We start from the raw sequence: 16,093 nt of genomic DNA, 5'->3' as shown, positions 1-16,093 counted from the left end.
GGTCCAAGCACGTATGGCACAGAAGACATGGCCAAACCTGTGGAGCAATGCGAATGTCGTGGCAATGCATGAGCGAGACATCTCCCATGAATTGGATATTCCACATGATATCTTCTTGCCCATCTTGGCTAGCTGGTTCATGAGATATTTCTGCTTTCTGAAAAAAATTCACCCAGCTTCCTTGATGAACACCATCGCATCAGTGACAACAAGCAGCTCGACTTCGGGTCAGAGACGCTTTAAAAAAAACTGACCAGCTTCCTTGATGAACACCATCGCATCAGTGACAAGCAGCTCGACTTCGGGTCAGAGAGATCCGCGTCGCGCCCCTCCTCCTTGCCAATGGCTGATGCACCCTCTGCCACTCCCACGTTCGGCCAGTTGTGGCGTTGCAGCTCCCGCGGTCCTGTAGCCCCCCAACATACCTGCGATCGTTGATAGGGTCCAAATCGAGCCTGAGACTTTATGTCACACAAAACTGTAATTGAGGAGCGTCAGTTACACTGTCACGAGGCCCCATCACAGATTGTAGAGTCGGTAACTATAGATTTTCTCGTCTCGTTCAGCTCGATTCATTTCGTTCGGTAATTCGGGTAAAAGAAAAACGCCACCCGTAGAGGAAGTCTAACGTGGTCTGACCATGCATAAGTAAAGGTATAATTACGTACTTCAGTCTATCAGATTTTGAAGCGAATTTGTAATTAAAACCAAATATAATTGGGGATCGTGTCATACATTTCTGAACTGACAAGCTTTGCATTGCAGAAGCCTGCAAAAAAAATTTCATGTCAATGTTAAATTCAATGTGGTAGTTGAAATAATTTTGAAGTAATACCGCTAATACTTACAACAATTGTTAAAATGAACGTTAATATTTGTGTTGGTGATTCCTTTTTTGAGTGAGCTCGCTCTCACTTCAAGCTCTTCACGCTCACACTTACACACACTCACTCAATCATTCACGTCGTGCAAAAGGTACTGAAACCCCTCCTTATGAATAGAGTCAATGCCAAGCTGTGAAACATACGATGTGTCTTCCTTTGCCTGCAGCTGTAAGGTGAAGGAGTTACAACATTACATGCAATTATGACGCAGTTGCCGCAACATCAAAGTCTGCTGATTAATGGAGTCTTAATCACTTCAGTGGATAACCTGAAGCTCTTAGCACCTTTGATTCAAAGCTTATATTTGAATAGCAGATTAGGAGTATGGCCTGGGCAATTTTATCTAAGTAAGCCATCATTCACACGTGCAAGAAAATCTATGAAGATGACAACATTACTCGTAGCTGCTTCTGTCTTTCATTCTGCCTCATCTTGAGTATTGTTCTTCTGTGTGGTAATTTATATCAAATACCAGCAGATAAAACCACATCCCCACTCGCTGTTGCTTTCTTTTTCTCTTCCTATCTTAGCTTTTCTGTGTATGATCTGGTTCGATAAAACATTACATGGACCGTGGATATCCGACACGGCACCGAAGGAGGCCCAGCTACAGACACGGTCGCCTTGGAATGCCATGGGTAGGACGTCGCCGGAAGATCGCCATAGGCCTGAGGACCAGAGGGCGTTAGTGCAGGTATTAAGCCGCCCAGGAAGAAGTGGAAGGGCGCCGCCTGCCTGAACGCCCGTAGATCCAGTCAAACACCAAGAGCTCAACAGCGCAGGTATCAGCCGCTCTAAAATGCCGGAGAGGACGCCCCTTTCCCGACGCCCGAAGACCCAGGCGCAGGTCACGAGGACGCCTGGACGAGCACGAAGCCGTTAACGACCCCGGATGACATCTGTGAGGACGTGTGGACGAATACGCCGTCGAGTAACACCTGGACGAGGACTATGAGGAAGTCTGGACGATCCGAAGTCGAGGAGGACCTAGGCGAGACCTTCAAGGACGTGTGGACGGATGAATGCTCCGAGGACCAGGAACAAGAGGCCGGCAAGGAGGAGCAACACGAGGATGATCAAGGTCAAGAACGCGAGAAAGAGATGACCTGCAGATCGGGTCCGATGATGGGTCACCCTCGAGGCAAATCAAATGACGTTTCGAGGGCGAGGCGAGAGTAGGTTTCTACTTGTGTGAAACTTTTAAGAATAAAGAGTGAAGCTATATTAGTATGTTATTCTGTCCACCTGTATTAATATAGATCTATACCTTTTAGATAGATAGATAGATAGAGAGAGGGGAGAGGAGAGAGAGAGAGAGAGAGAGAGAGAGAGAGAGAGAGAGAGAGAGAGAGAGAGAGAGAGAGAGAGAGAGAGAGAGAGAGAGAGAGAGAGAGAGAGAGAGAGACAGGGAGGAGGAGGAGGGAGGGAGAGAGAGGGAGAGAGGAGAGAGGAGAGAGAGAGAGAGAGAGGAGAGAGAGAGAGAGAGAGAGAGAGAGAGAGAGAGAGAGAGAGAGAGAGAGAGAGAGAGAGAGAGAGAGAGAGAGAGAGAGAGAGAGTGAGAAAAGAGGAGAGAGGAGAGGGGAGAGGGGGAGAGAGGGGGAGAGAGGGAGAGAGAGAGAGAGAGAGAGAGAGAGAGAGAGAGAGAGAGAGAGAGAGAGAGAGAGAGAGAGAGAGAGAGAGAGAGAGAGAGAGAGAGAGGAGGAGAGAGAGAGAGAGAGAGAGGAGGAGAGAGAGGGAGAGAGAGAGAGAGAGAGAGAGAGAGAGAGAGAGAGAGAGAGAGAGAGAGAGAGAGAGAGAGAGAGAGAGAGAGAGAGAGAGAGAGGGAGGGAGGGAGGGAGGGAGGGAGGGTAGCGTTGGTTAGTTTTTTAGTGTGCTTGTTCGATGGTTAGCAGAATAACTAAGGTAGGTAGATAGGAGGATAGATAGGTAGGAAGTAGGTAGGTAGATAGGTAGGAAGAAAGGACGGAGGGTAGGTAGGTAGATAACTAGGAAGGACAGGATGTACATAGGGAGCTAGGTAGGTGGGTTGGGCGGAAGGTAGGTTGGTGGGTGGTTAGGTAGGTAGGGTAGGTAGGTAGGTAGGTAGGTAGGTGGGTAGGTAGGTGGGTAGGTAGGTGGGTAGGTGGGTAGGTAGGTAGGTAGGTAGGTAGGGAGGTGTAGGTAGATAGGTAGGGTAGGTAGGTAGGTAGGTAGGTAGGTAGGTGCAGGTAGGTAGGTGTAGGTAGGTAGGTAGGTAGGTAGGTAGGTGGGGTAGGTGGGTAGGTGGGTAGGTAGGTAGGTGGGTAGTGTGGGTAGGTAGGTAGGGTGGATAGGTAGGTGGGTAGGTAGGTGGGTAGGTAGGTGGGTGGGTAGCTAGGTAGGTACGTAGGTAGGTAGGTAGCTAGGTAGGTGCGTAGGTGGGTAGGTGGGTAGGTAGGTAGGTGGGTAGGTGGGTAGGTAGGTAGGTGGGTAGGTAGGTGGGTAGGTAGGTGGGTAGGTAGGTAGGTGGGTAGGTAGGTAGGTAGGTAGGTAGGTAGGTAGGTAGGTAGGTAGGTAGGTAGGTAGGTAGTTACGAGCATTAAATGTGTATATATACAAATAGATATAGACGTCTTTGCTGTCCACTTACCTGAAAAGTTAGTGGTGATTGTGTTGTTTCTTGCTGATCTGCACTTATCAGTCACACTATCTATGTATCAGTCATAATATATGTTCATTTAAAAAAAATGAACATGTCGAACATCTAACATTTTAAAACCAGATTTTGCATTATGTTTTTCCCTTTTTTCCTTCTCTCAGTATCCACAATCACTTCGTTAGCTCTCCTCTCCGTTTGCTTAAGAAACGTCCTAACTCCACCGAAATGACAACCTCTACTATGACAAACTCTGCTGCTTAGATAAAGCAGCAACGAAGAGTGTACGTGGGTGTTAACCGCTTCTTCAGGAATCATACGCGTTTCATACTGTGCATGTCAGCTGTCAGTATCCACGTGTGAGTTTCATTTCATTTTTGGGCATTCGCGCGTGCCATTTGAGAGGTGCTTCCGCTTAATTATCATTCCAGGGATGCTATTCTTTCCAGTGCACTTCTCTTGTTCAGAATAATACACTGTGAACATTAAAACCTGAAGAGGATGATAGTGCATGCATTCTTCCCAAGGTTTTCTGCAGGCTTGCCAGACGTATAGTAAAGTTCTCGAGCGTTGAAAGAAAATGTTAAGATAAAATGATGGGTAACTATATATTTCTCTCTCTCCTCTCTTTCTCTTTCTCTTTCTCTCTCTCTCTCTCTCTCTCTCTCTCTCTCTCTCTCTCTCTCTCTCTCTCTCTCTCTCTCTCTCTCTCTCTCTCTCTCTCTCTCTCTCTCCCTCTCTCTCTCTCTCTCTCTCTTTCTCTTTTCTTTCTTTCTCTTTCTCTTTCTCTTTCTCTTTCTTCTTCTTTCTCTTTCTTTCTCTTCTTTCTCTCTTTCTCTCTTTCTCTCTTTCTCTCTTTCTCTCTTTCTCTCTCTCTCTCTCTCTCTCTCTCTCTCTCTCTCTCTCTCTCTCTCTCTCTCTCGTTTTCGCTTGCATGCATGATTAACTGGCTGCAATATAGAACCATCCTAAGGATGTTGTTCTCTTTACCTATGTCCAAATTCATTATCATCATTATCATAATAGTTATTGTTATCAATATTATTGCCGTTGGTAGCGTTACTATTACTATTGTTGTTATTCTCATGAGTATTATTAACTTTATTACTATTACTGTTAACATTAATATTATCATCACATTATCCTCATGATACCTCCTCTATGCAGCAATTTTAGTATTCTTAGCTTTATCCCTAACAAGGTCACCAGGGGTCAAGATCGGCAACTGAGTAGGTATTCCATTTCATTGTCATCATCATCATTGTTATAATTATCATTATAATGATTTTGATCATGGTTGTTGTTATTACTATTACTTTTTTATCTGGTATACCTTCTTCTTACTGCTATTTTATTTATTTTATTATCTTTAGCTTCAGCCTTAACACCTGATGCAAAGTCACCTAGGGTCAGATCGGCAAGCATGCAGATCCATGTTAATGCTATTATTATTGTTATTATTATTATATATATATATATATTTTTTTTTTTGAGAGAGAGAGAGAGAGAGAGAGAGAGAGAGAGAGAGAGAGAGAGAGAGAGAGAGAGAGAGAGAGAGAGAGAGAGAGAGAGAGAGAGAGAGAGAGAGAGAGAGATAGAGAGAGAGAGAGAGAGAGAGAGAGGGAGAGAGAGAGAGAGAGAGAGAGAGAGAGAGAGAGATATGGAACGGGCATGGAACGGAGCAGCTCAAACGCATCTCAGTCTCCTGGACAAAATTCAAGACAGAGCTGTCACACTCATCGGTAGAATTTCCAATGAAGCTGACATAAATGTTGACGATCTTCAGCGTCGGAGAGATGTAGCAGGACTTACGGTCCTGTACAAGGCCCAGCACTTAAACGTCCCTCATCTGGCGCCACTCAAACAGCAGCCACGACGAAGCGCCCGTCTGACAAGGGCAACGCAGCAGAACCCAGCTGCCCTCAGCCCGCCCACGGCGAGCACGTCTCATTTCCAGAGACATTTTATTTGTAGATATGTAAATTTGTGGAATGATATAAACAGCGACAATGATATTCCATTTACATGTTCTATCCAGACTTTCAAATGTTTTGTAAATAGAATTCTATCATAAAAGTTCTTACGGAAATTCTGACAGGTTTTAGAATAAAAGATGTTATAGCGACACTTCTTTAACCTGATAGATAAAGGGAATAACATAAATTCCCTGGTATATAAAAAAAGAGAGAGAGAGAGAGAAAGCAAGAATGAGAGAGAGAAAGCAAGAGAGAGAGAGAAAGGAGAGAAAAAAATAAGAAAAGAAGAGAATGGGAAAAAGAGATAAAGAGAAGAGAGAGTTTGTGAAAGAGAAAGAAAGAAAGAGAGGTAAGGAGAAAGTATGTGAATGATGCATCACATACTAGCAAATGTAGGGCAATCCAAGGGCTGGCTTGTTCTATTGATTTAAGCCACATAAATAAATTGTTCTTATCATGTGCATCGTCCTAATGTGTTCTTTTTTCTCAGAATCAATAAATTCTTAGGCACTTGTAATACTGTTTAGCTATAAAGATAACTCACAACTTCAAATTTAATCAAACAAAAAGTAATCTAATGATTTCATTAAAAAAAATAATAATAAATAAAAAAAATCACTAAAATTATCACTTAAGAGCATTATACATATTCTTTTTCTGTTATTTTTTTATAAGAGGACAGTAAAAAATGTTGTATATACATGAAAATGTTTTATTGACTGTATTCAACAACTTATTTACATATTGACATTGTTCATCATCAGAAATCCACACAAACAGGAGTATACATCCACAGACCACAAATGGCCCCTGACAGTACACATCAAACATATGAGAATGCTTGGGTTACTTATATTATACAAATCTTTTAAGATAAAATACATAATTCACGAGGACAGGCATAATACTTAATATCTGACATCGTACGTTCGTGTTAAGGTGGGAGAGTCTGGGGACTGGAGGCGTGGCTGGCGGCCAAGAAATGCACTGTATCAAAATATCATGCAGTGTGTGTATATATATATATATATAAACAAATATTATAGATAGAAAAACAATAAATACAAAAAGGGGAGAAAGAAAGAAAAAATCATAATTTAACATTCATCAGTCTATTTGTGATACGGTATATTTATCAGTGTGGTAAACCTTGAAGCAAGGAATTAACTTCCAGCCTATCCTACAATATCTATCCTGTACAGTACAAGCCTATGGGGGAAATGCTAGACAGCATGACTTACGGTGCCTTCTGTACACATCTCTTGGATCCACCAATCCACCAGCTGACTTACTCTAGATTCACAGGGATAACAGGCAATATATGGAGGCCATATTGGATACGAGCCTTACATCTTACCGGAGGGGGGTATCTATAAACAATGCCATGTATAGTATTCAATACATCTAAAAATCCTTAATAATCTAATTAGGATTTATAAAAAAGTGAAATTATTATAAATTACATTAAAAACATACAGACAACAACTTAAGATTATGATGGAGGGGGAGGGGAAAAAAAATTTGTCTTCAGTGCTTTGGCAAGGCTTGTCCATCTGTACTCTGGATAAGAAAATGCAAAAGCAAGGGATAAGAAAAGGCTTCTTAGTCAAACGGGAACTAAGAGTATAAAGGTGATACTTACAAAACCAGTCACAGGATTTAGAGAAAAGATAAGAGATTGAAGAGAATTCCTTGACGATTTTGGAAGATACAAACATACGAGAAAAAAATATCTGTATAAAAATACAAATAAAAATAAGGTGATGAAATAATGATAAAATTACAATGACAATTTTTTAAAAATCAAATCACTATAACCTGTACTACAGATTGGTGGCATTCGATGAAAATCGAAAAATAAACGCACTTTCAAAATGAAGAGGCAAAAAATTATAATCGTAAAACTCTTCGCTATTATCACGGTCAGACACGTCCTCCCCAAGGAGTTCCTTCCCACCCCTTTGCATCTACTGGCCACTGATCAGCCACAAAGCCCTAAGTTGTAGACCCTATATATATAAAAACTCTTTATGAGGACATCCTGCACAGTCCAATATACACAAAAGGTTACCATTACTCTTGCGCGTTGCTCCCCCGCCCCCCAAGGGAGCGGGTGGCTGCTCAACACCTGCGTCCGGAAACACAACAGAGCTCGAGATTGGAGAGGGAGGGAGGCCAGACTGGGCCAGACACAAGGGCTCACTGGTGGGCTTGCATCTTCCCTGGCCTCCCACAACCTGTTAAGTCCCTTCTGTTCCTAGCTTTCTTCTTTCTTATCATCATCATTACAAATTTTTTTCTGTTTTTAAATGCTTTTTTTTTTTCAACAGCACATCTATGAACAAGTAGTAGATTACAAAGGTCGAGGAAGGATATATATATATTAATTAAAGAAGAAAGAAGAAAAGGAAAAAAATAAAGGGAGTTAACAAGTACAAAATATGATAAAAAAAAAAGAGAAAAAAACAGACAAGAAAAATGAGAGAAAAGCAGAGTCAAAAAAGATCCTGAAATTCTTGTGAAAATAGATGCATTAATCAATGTCATTCTCACATACAAATGATTACTAAGTTGGCTTACTGGAAAAAACTGGTCCACAATTCCGTTCAGTGTTGTCTTCATCATCATCATCATCGTCCTCCCGTGATGGCTTCTGATAAGCAGGCCAAGATAAAAAAGAAGGGGGGAAAAAAAAGGACCACACCAAATGCTCAAAGGAGCATTCCCACAAGGTCTGCCAGCCACAGGAACGGAAGGCTGGTCCAATTTCCACCACAAGCCCTATATAATCACATTTCCTTTCGGACAATAAAAATTGCACTTCAGCCGCGAATTAGTTTAAATCCAATCCCTGACTTGGAAAGCTGCTTTCCTAGCGCAAGGCACTTGGCTCTTCTAGGGTCCTGACACACACGTATGTACGGGAGAAGGGGGGATGGGGCTTAAGCTTACCGCATTAGCTGTATTAATATTGTTTAATTTATTCTGAATTACCTCACTGCTGTCGCAAGTAACATTCAAGATTTGGTCACTTTCCTTCTTCTAAAGTCCACCGAAGATTTCCAAAGCCTGTCAAAGCAAGCTTCTTTTTTTTTCGTTCTTTTTTATTTAGGCTTAACACACAGTTTTGCTTAAGAGAAAAGATTTGCACAAAACATTTACAGAAACTCTGGGGATCCTCACACACGACTACATAGATATATGTATATATAAATATAATCTTTTATATTAACTTACAATTCACATTACGACTGTTGGCCATATGAGTCATACCTTGAATGCAGCTATCTCGCACTTTACAAACACAAGACAGCCATCTCGTTGACCTCCCCTGTCTACACTCCTGGTAGAAATAGGTACAGTATCCAAGTATCAAGGCACATTCTACTTTTAGAAGTTGTATGTTTATTTTTTTTCTTTTTTGTTATACTTTTTTAAATATTTCCTAATACCAAAAAAATTGTTTTTTATACTGTTTTTTGTTTTGTTTTGTTTATTTGTTTACTTTGTTCTGTTTTCTGGAGGAGTTCTTCAAACTCAATGGACGTAACTGTAATTATTTAGTTGTACTGACTCCTTCCTTGCTTAATTCATCCACTTCCGACAGTTCTCAGCGCCGCACAGACATGGGATCTTGTGGTCTTCCTCCTCGTCAAACTTGTAGTCATACGCAAGCTGTGGAGATTCAGAGGGTTGTTGAGGGCCAGTTGTTTAAAAATGTGTCAGATACAAAAACAGCACCTACATAAAAGGATATACAGTCCAAAGCAGACAAAATTCTTACACAATAAAGAAATATATAACCCATCCACACACCACCACCCAATGTACATCAATACAACACCTATAAAGTGTTATCATCAATCAAAGCATACCTCTTCCCCTCTGAGAATTTTCCTATTGGAGATGATGAGAATCTTGAGGTCTCTCTCCACCTCGATGGTCTCTGTGTAGCAATTGGGACCACAGGAGTGGTTCACATAGCGAGCCAGGCCACCCGTCACTGTCGCATCCACCACCCTCTGATCATCCAACCGGAACATGTAGATACCACGGTTCTGGGCCTCATAGCGCTTCTCTCTCACCTGAAGGGGAGGAAGGGAGACAGGAATATACATTAACTCCTTATGTCAGATTTTTCTTAAGTATTGATTACTTTTCCACTGGATAATTCACAAGTTATAAAATTTACTAGCTACTGAACCACTGCCAGAAAAGTATTTCTGGGATATAAATCATACCAAGCATCTTCAATACATTCACTCCAACTAATGTCTGTTAATGAAAACTATTGGAATTTGCATAAAAGTTTTTTCAAAATTAGATATATATGAACCAGGTAAATTGCTCCTTTAAAATCTCAAGCCATATAAAAAGCTTTCCTTGTCTCACCTCTGCCAACTCTGATCTAATGATCTCTCCAATGTATTCAATGATCATGGTGTTCTTTTCAATATCTCGTGCAGCATACAGCCCAAGGCCCTGGATCTTTGATCTGCAAAACACAAAATTATTTAGATCTGGTTCCAGTTTTGGAGAGACAGACAACTGGTTCAAATTATGAAAATAACTGCCATGACTTCCAATCCATTATCTGTGACCCAACAAAAGTTCTCCGACTCACCTGGCCAGGTACACAACACTTCTCCACTCATTTTTCATTCTTTTATACTGTGACGACCTGGAGTGGACATGAAGCTTGCTGTAGGGGTCAAAGGTCATAGTCAGGTTGGCCACACTTGCGGCGTTCCTGCAATTGCTGCTGCTACGGACTGACCCAACACTTGTTCTCATTCCATGGTACCGTTTGAGGTGCATTTTGTTGAAGGGCTCTGACCGAGCACAGCCAGTTGGATTCACAGCCAGAGGAAGCTCAAACAATGGATTGCGACCATACTTGAAATTGTAGTCTGCCAAAGTGTCGATACCTGGTAGAGATTCTAGAATCCTGACAATGGCTGGCTCAGTGAGACCAAAGAGGTCTTCGCCGTTGATATACTGAGGGAAGAGTCTCACCACATCAGCCTTTTGCCTTAATTCTGCAAGAGGTTCCAGCACTTTGTTCCACACCCCCTTTGGAGAACAGCTGATGAAAGTGTGGTCATCATAGCCTTCTTCTTTCACTGTTATTCTGAACTCTGGCTGGCCACTGTTGTCATGGATGGAACATTCATATGCACACCTTTTATGGAGACGCCTCATACTCCAGTAGTAACGAATCTGGAAATAATAGAGGGGGGAAAAGTTGATTTCATACACTTTGAACATATGAAAAGATTAAAAAATTAATAAACAGAACCTACACCTACAAAAATTAGCATCTAAGCATATGAACAAGCAAACACAAAAGAAAACAAAATGATATGGAAATTATATCTTATGATACTTACAACTTGATAGCCCACAGGGTAGATGCAATATGGTGTATGGAATGCCTGCAGCTGGTGAGGGAACAGCTGGCCGATGGCTATTAGGATTAGAGAGCCAATGCGCAGGACATAACTTAGATCTGCGTGGTGCATCACAGAGGCGACTTGTCTGTTGTCATCTCGGTCTATGAACACTCGCCGAAACACAGCCAAAGTTGACAGCTCATTGTCTTTTTCTCCTTTGTTAATATGCTCTTGACAAAATACAGTTTTGTTCTTGTAGAAGGTACAACCCTCCTTCACTGCACAATTCAGGTGATAAACTTTACTGCAGCGAACTTTAAAGCACTTCACAGATGCTCCCGCCTGCTCGCAATGTTCACATACATAATTTGCCACCTTCTTCAGAGATGCTTCTACATTCATTAAAGCCCCATTCATGGTCTCATAAACCTCATCTGCCCAGAGAGCACAATTCAAATGCACCCACTTGTCAACATCAAAATTCAAGAGTCTAGAAGGACCGTCAGCTACATAATCACCATACAGACCACATAGCGTGCACTTCCGAGAATCATCTTTGAGCCTTGGTTTTCTGTATGTGATCCCCATTCTAAACAACAGATCTGTCATCTCCTTGGGTGTGGGCTTTTCATATTTCTCTGGAAGGGTCAGTGCATTTGGTGTCCAGCATTTGTACTTGTGTCCACGGAACCGCTTTCCATCAGCCTGCCTCGGGTACTGTTCCTGGTCCTCTTCCAGTTTGTGCTTGTTTGGTCGAGAATGTAATGAGTCTTCCAGCTGTGGCACCTTCAAAACTTCATCCATGCCCTCCTCCTTTGACCAATCAAGCAGTGCATCATCAGATAAAATGGAAGGGTCTTTGGTATTATCTCCACAAGAATCTTTCACCTTAGCAAACCTGCTACTTCCTTCTAATTTGCCTCTATCTTCAACCACAACACGATGAGAAACAGCAAACTGGATATAACATTGCTGAGAACAGAATGTCACTTCATCCACGCTTTCGTAATCGCTCTTATTTAGGAAAGGAAGTTCTGAGACTTTCTTACACAGAATGTCTTTCAATATAATCACATCACAATGTCTACAAAATCTGGCCTGACCATTCAAGATGCTCTGGATATCAACAAGTTGCTCTACCCCATCCTTCGGGTGTTTGTGTCGGTAAACCCTTGGTAGTTTGGGGGGTTCAATGCGATCTGCCATCTGATATGACGATGGAGGAGGAATGTTTAAGAGATTTGCTAAAGATCGCAGAATACCAGACACATCTTCTCCAGCCTGTGAGGACAGCGTTAGTGTGACACTCACATTCCCCATATCTTTCAGAGGCAAAGCTGGAGATTGGCCTAGCCGGCTCTTCATAGTGATACTAGCTAGACTGCCAATGTTCTCCTTATCTAACTCTGGTACATCCTTGCCATCCTTGATTTGCGGCATGAATGGCAGTTGGCCTGGTCTGATTGGAGTGGGTACCAGAAGAGGGATGGCAGGGGAGAGAGAGCGATCACGCTGATCATCCTGGTGATCTTCATCCATGTCAACAAGTCTCAGACCTTTGAATGGAAGAGGTGACTCTGGAAGAATACATTCTGGTGACGAAGAACTTAATACTGTGTCAGGGGAATCAGCATCTCGGGTTGGAGTTTGTGCTGGTGTGGGTCTATTGGAACTAGCAACAACTGTTTCCCCTTCCTGATATTCATCTAAGGGAAGGCCAATCTTTGGTGGTGTAAATTCATGGATATAAAATCCTCTCTGTGTAGGATTTGTCTTAGCTGGTGTGACCATTGGTGGTTTATCCCCAAATGGCTGTGTACTATAATAATCAGTGATATTTTTAACAGTGAGATGGCCCTCTTTACCCTCTAGCAATCCTTGCCGATGGTTATAATCTCTTCTACCAAGCTTGCTCAGATCTCCACTGCCAAACATGGGACAGAGGTTAAAATTCTTTGGCACTTCTGGCTCCATTATGGTGAGAGGTGGCATGCCTCTCAGCTGCTGCATTACATTCTCAATGTAAGCATCATAGTCCTCCTCTACTCTTGAGCCTTGTCTAGCTCGCTTTGCTGGCTGGACTTTGGTGTCTTTGCTCTGGCTCTTCCTCCTGGCTTGCTGTGACCTCTTCCGGGCTTTCTTCTCCTCATGGTCCAGTGAGTCGGAACCTTCGTTTGGTGTAGTCATCTCTGGTGTGTGCTCACCCGTGCTGGCACCAGTCCCCAAGACAGTCTCCGGAATCATGACTCGCATTTCAGTTTTAAGGGCTGGATTACTGTTGACTCTGTCAGCCAAACTTGCTGGTGTTGGAGTAGCGTTTAATACTGCAGTGGCTAAAGGAGGTCGCTGTCCAGTAACAATATGAGTCCCAGGTGCATGTGCATTAACCATAGGATGTTGACCAGGATGTGTGGGCCTCATACCAGGATGGACAACCATTTGTGGATTGGAGTGAGGGAGAGGGTGACCCATTGGATGGTTTGGGTGGCTGACAGTCACAGTCTGGTGTGGGGGCTGACCCTGAATGACATGGTGCCCTGCCGATGAATTCATGCCTGGATGACTGAGGTGGTGAGTGGTGACTTGACGCACACCTATGTGTTGACTAGATGGCTGAGGACCAGCATTATGAGGGTCCACGACATGATGCTGGCCTGTGTAGGGCACACCAGGACGAGCCACAGTGTGAGTAAGGTTACCATGCCCATCTGAGTGTGCAATCAGCTGGTGCTGCTGTCCCATGACAACAGTGTGGGTGACTGGCCCCTGTGGTGGATGTGGGCCTGATGAAACCACAACAGACCTTTGAATCATTTGTGGGTTAGGTCCTAGCTGCTGTGGTAAGGAACCTGATGCCACAGTATGCTGCTGTTGTGGTTGTTGTACAGTTGCATTCTGAGGTACCATGGTTGCTGAAGTAGTAGCCTGCAACACTGTCGGATGAGAGGCAGGAAGTGTGGCTGGTACACTACTACGTGACACCACAATGGGTGTCGGGTTTGGTATCTGTGAAGCAATGTGGGTCAGATTAGATGAAGGAACTGGTACAGTTCCTTGAGGGGACCTGAACAGAACTAGGGGACTTGAAGAAGGCTGTGACATGGAGTTAGCACAACCTGTATTCTCTAGTAGCTGCTTCAGTAATGCATTTGAGGAGTCTTTGTTCATTCCCTCACTCACACCTTCAGTCTTTATTGTTCCTGCAATTGTAGATGCATGCTGTGGATTAACAACATGGACATTTGCAGTAGTGTGTGGCTGAACTCCACTGATTGTCATGTGTACAGTACCAGCTTGCTGCTGCGTAACAGATCCTGCTATAGTATGATGGGGTGGTAATACGACATTGGTGTGCTCATCATCTGGCTCTCTTTTAATCATTCCCACAGCCACATTCGTATGTGGCCCATGAGGACTAGGGGCTGGAGAACTCATGAGAGGAGACTGCCCTTTCACTTGAGGAGAGTGTGGAGATGGGTGGTTTGATAAAGGAGAGGGTGCTGGAGATACACGAGGAATTGGACTAGCAGAATGCCCTGCTGGTGATTTGGCAGCAGGTGGGGGCATCATAGCTGGTCTGTTTACTGGTGGTGAAGGTGTGCGCACAGGCTGCACTCCATGAATCATCATCATTCTCACTCCCCCTTGACCTGTTGTTCCAGGTCGGACCATCATGTTGCCACTGCGCACAAGTGTTTGTTGAACCATCATCGGCTGCTGGACCATACGTACGCCCACTGTCTGTGGCACTCCACCTTGTACAACAACCCCACTATGAGGAATAGGCCCACCAGAAGTCTGGACCCAAGTTTGCTGACCTAAAGTTGGTGGGGCACCAGCCTGCTGAGGTAATGTGTGCTGAAGCACTTGCTGTTGAGTAACAATCTGGTTACCTGCCTGATCTTGACCTGTTTGTATAACACCTGGATGCTGGCCAACAGAGGCTCTTATCAAGGTTTTAAACTGACGTGTCCCCGCCTGTAGGTTACCAATAGATGGGAGTGTTCTGACCTGTGGGGTAGCTACTGTTGTTGTTAAAGTCTGCAACATGGGCCGCTGCTGGATTCCAATCTGTTGGACTGGAACACTCACCAGTGGTCGACTGAGAGATGGAGTCGTGTTAGTTGTTGCTGAGGAGTTGAGAGGTACATTTGCTGTACTGGCATAGTTTGTCAGGCCACTGGTTATACCACTCACCTGGTTATTTATGCTCACCACATTGCTCAATGTTTGTACATCATCTGAAGGCTGACTTGTGCTTTGAATATTTAAGCTTGGTAAAGTTTCTGCTGATGAGGTGACAGACATAATGGGGGGAGGGACAAGACTACTGTTAATTGCAGAGCTACTACTGCCACTGGATGAGCTTAATACACTAGCTAGTGTGCTCGTGGCAGACACTTGGTTTTGGTTTGGTAGCGTTGAAGGGTAGTTGACTGTTGACACGGCAGTTGGCAATCGGATGCCTGGGGCCACTGTGTGAGTTGGATACATATTGTTCTGTGAGAAGATGGCACCCCCACCTGGAATCCCAATGACTGCCTGGTGCCGACTGGAAGGTGGAATTTCTGACTTCAAAGGTTCAGGAACTAAAACCTTGTTAGCATTTGCACTTAACTGGGGTGTCATGGTTACGGATGAGCCTGCCGACACATAGGCTGACTGGCTTACCCTCTGCCCTCCTCCTCCTATCATTGGCATCCGAACAATTGGTCCTTTGATTGGTCCACTCTCACTTAGAACATGCGCAAGACCTTCCTGCCCTTCATCACCCTCAGGTTCGTTCTTTAGCGAGGCTACAGGAGTACTTGCAGCTCTGACTGTGGAAGGCTCCGAAGAAGTATGTGCAATGGTGGTAGTGGTAGTTGGTAATGTAGTTGACAGTCCGCTATTAGAGGTAGCTTGCACAACATTGTTTTCTACATCACCATGAGGCATTCCACCCTTGAGGCCGAGCTTAAAATGTCCCCAGCGACTCTTCACAAAACCACCACCTCTTAGACCCAACTTGAAGTAACCAAATCGTCTCATGTATGGAGGACATGGTGCAGGATTATTAGGATTGTTGGCATTTCCTCCTCCTCCTCCCACTCTCTGACCCCCTTGAACCATTGAAGGCGTTGATGAAGGAACAGGTGAGGGCACTGCATCACTGGTAGGTGTTGGCACAGATGGGTGAGGACTGTTAACTTGGCTGTTGCTTCCACTGGCACCACCCATGTCACT

General features: G+C 43.7%; 1 protein-coding gene across 1 annotated transcript in view; it reads right to left on the bottom strand.

Moving 5' to 3' along the window:
• Window positions 1–6,172: 6,172 nt before the first annotated feature.
• Window positions 6,173–16,093, bottom strand: part of LOC113803991 (histone-lysine N-methyltransferase trr) — a gene marked incomplete at its 5' end in the record, with an annotated part of 12,278 nt that continues 2,357 nt past the window's right edge. Inside the window, 5 exon segments of the mRNA XM_027354813.2 lie at window positions 6,173–9,149; window positions 9,350–9,559; window positions 9,867–9,969; window positions 10,099–10,694; window positions 10,865–16,093. The exon segment at window positions 10,865–16,093 is cut by the window's right edge and continues 1,340 nt beyond it. Of these exon segments, the coding sequence (XP_027210614.1) occupies window positions 9,060–9,149; window positions 9,350–9,559; window positions 9,867–9,969; window positions 10,099–10,694; window positions 10,865–16,093 (6,228 nt within the window).

Source organism: Penaeus vannamei, chromosome 13 (assembly GCF_042767895.1).
Source record: "Penaeus vannamei isolate JL-2024 chromosome 13, ASM4276789v1, whole genome shotgun sequence".
NCBI lineage: Eukaryota > Metazoa > Arthropoda > Malacostraca > Decapoda > Penaeidae > Penaeus > Penaeus vannamei.
This window is presented reverse-complemented; position numbering and strand designations above follow the sequence as displayed.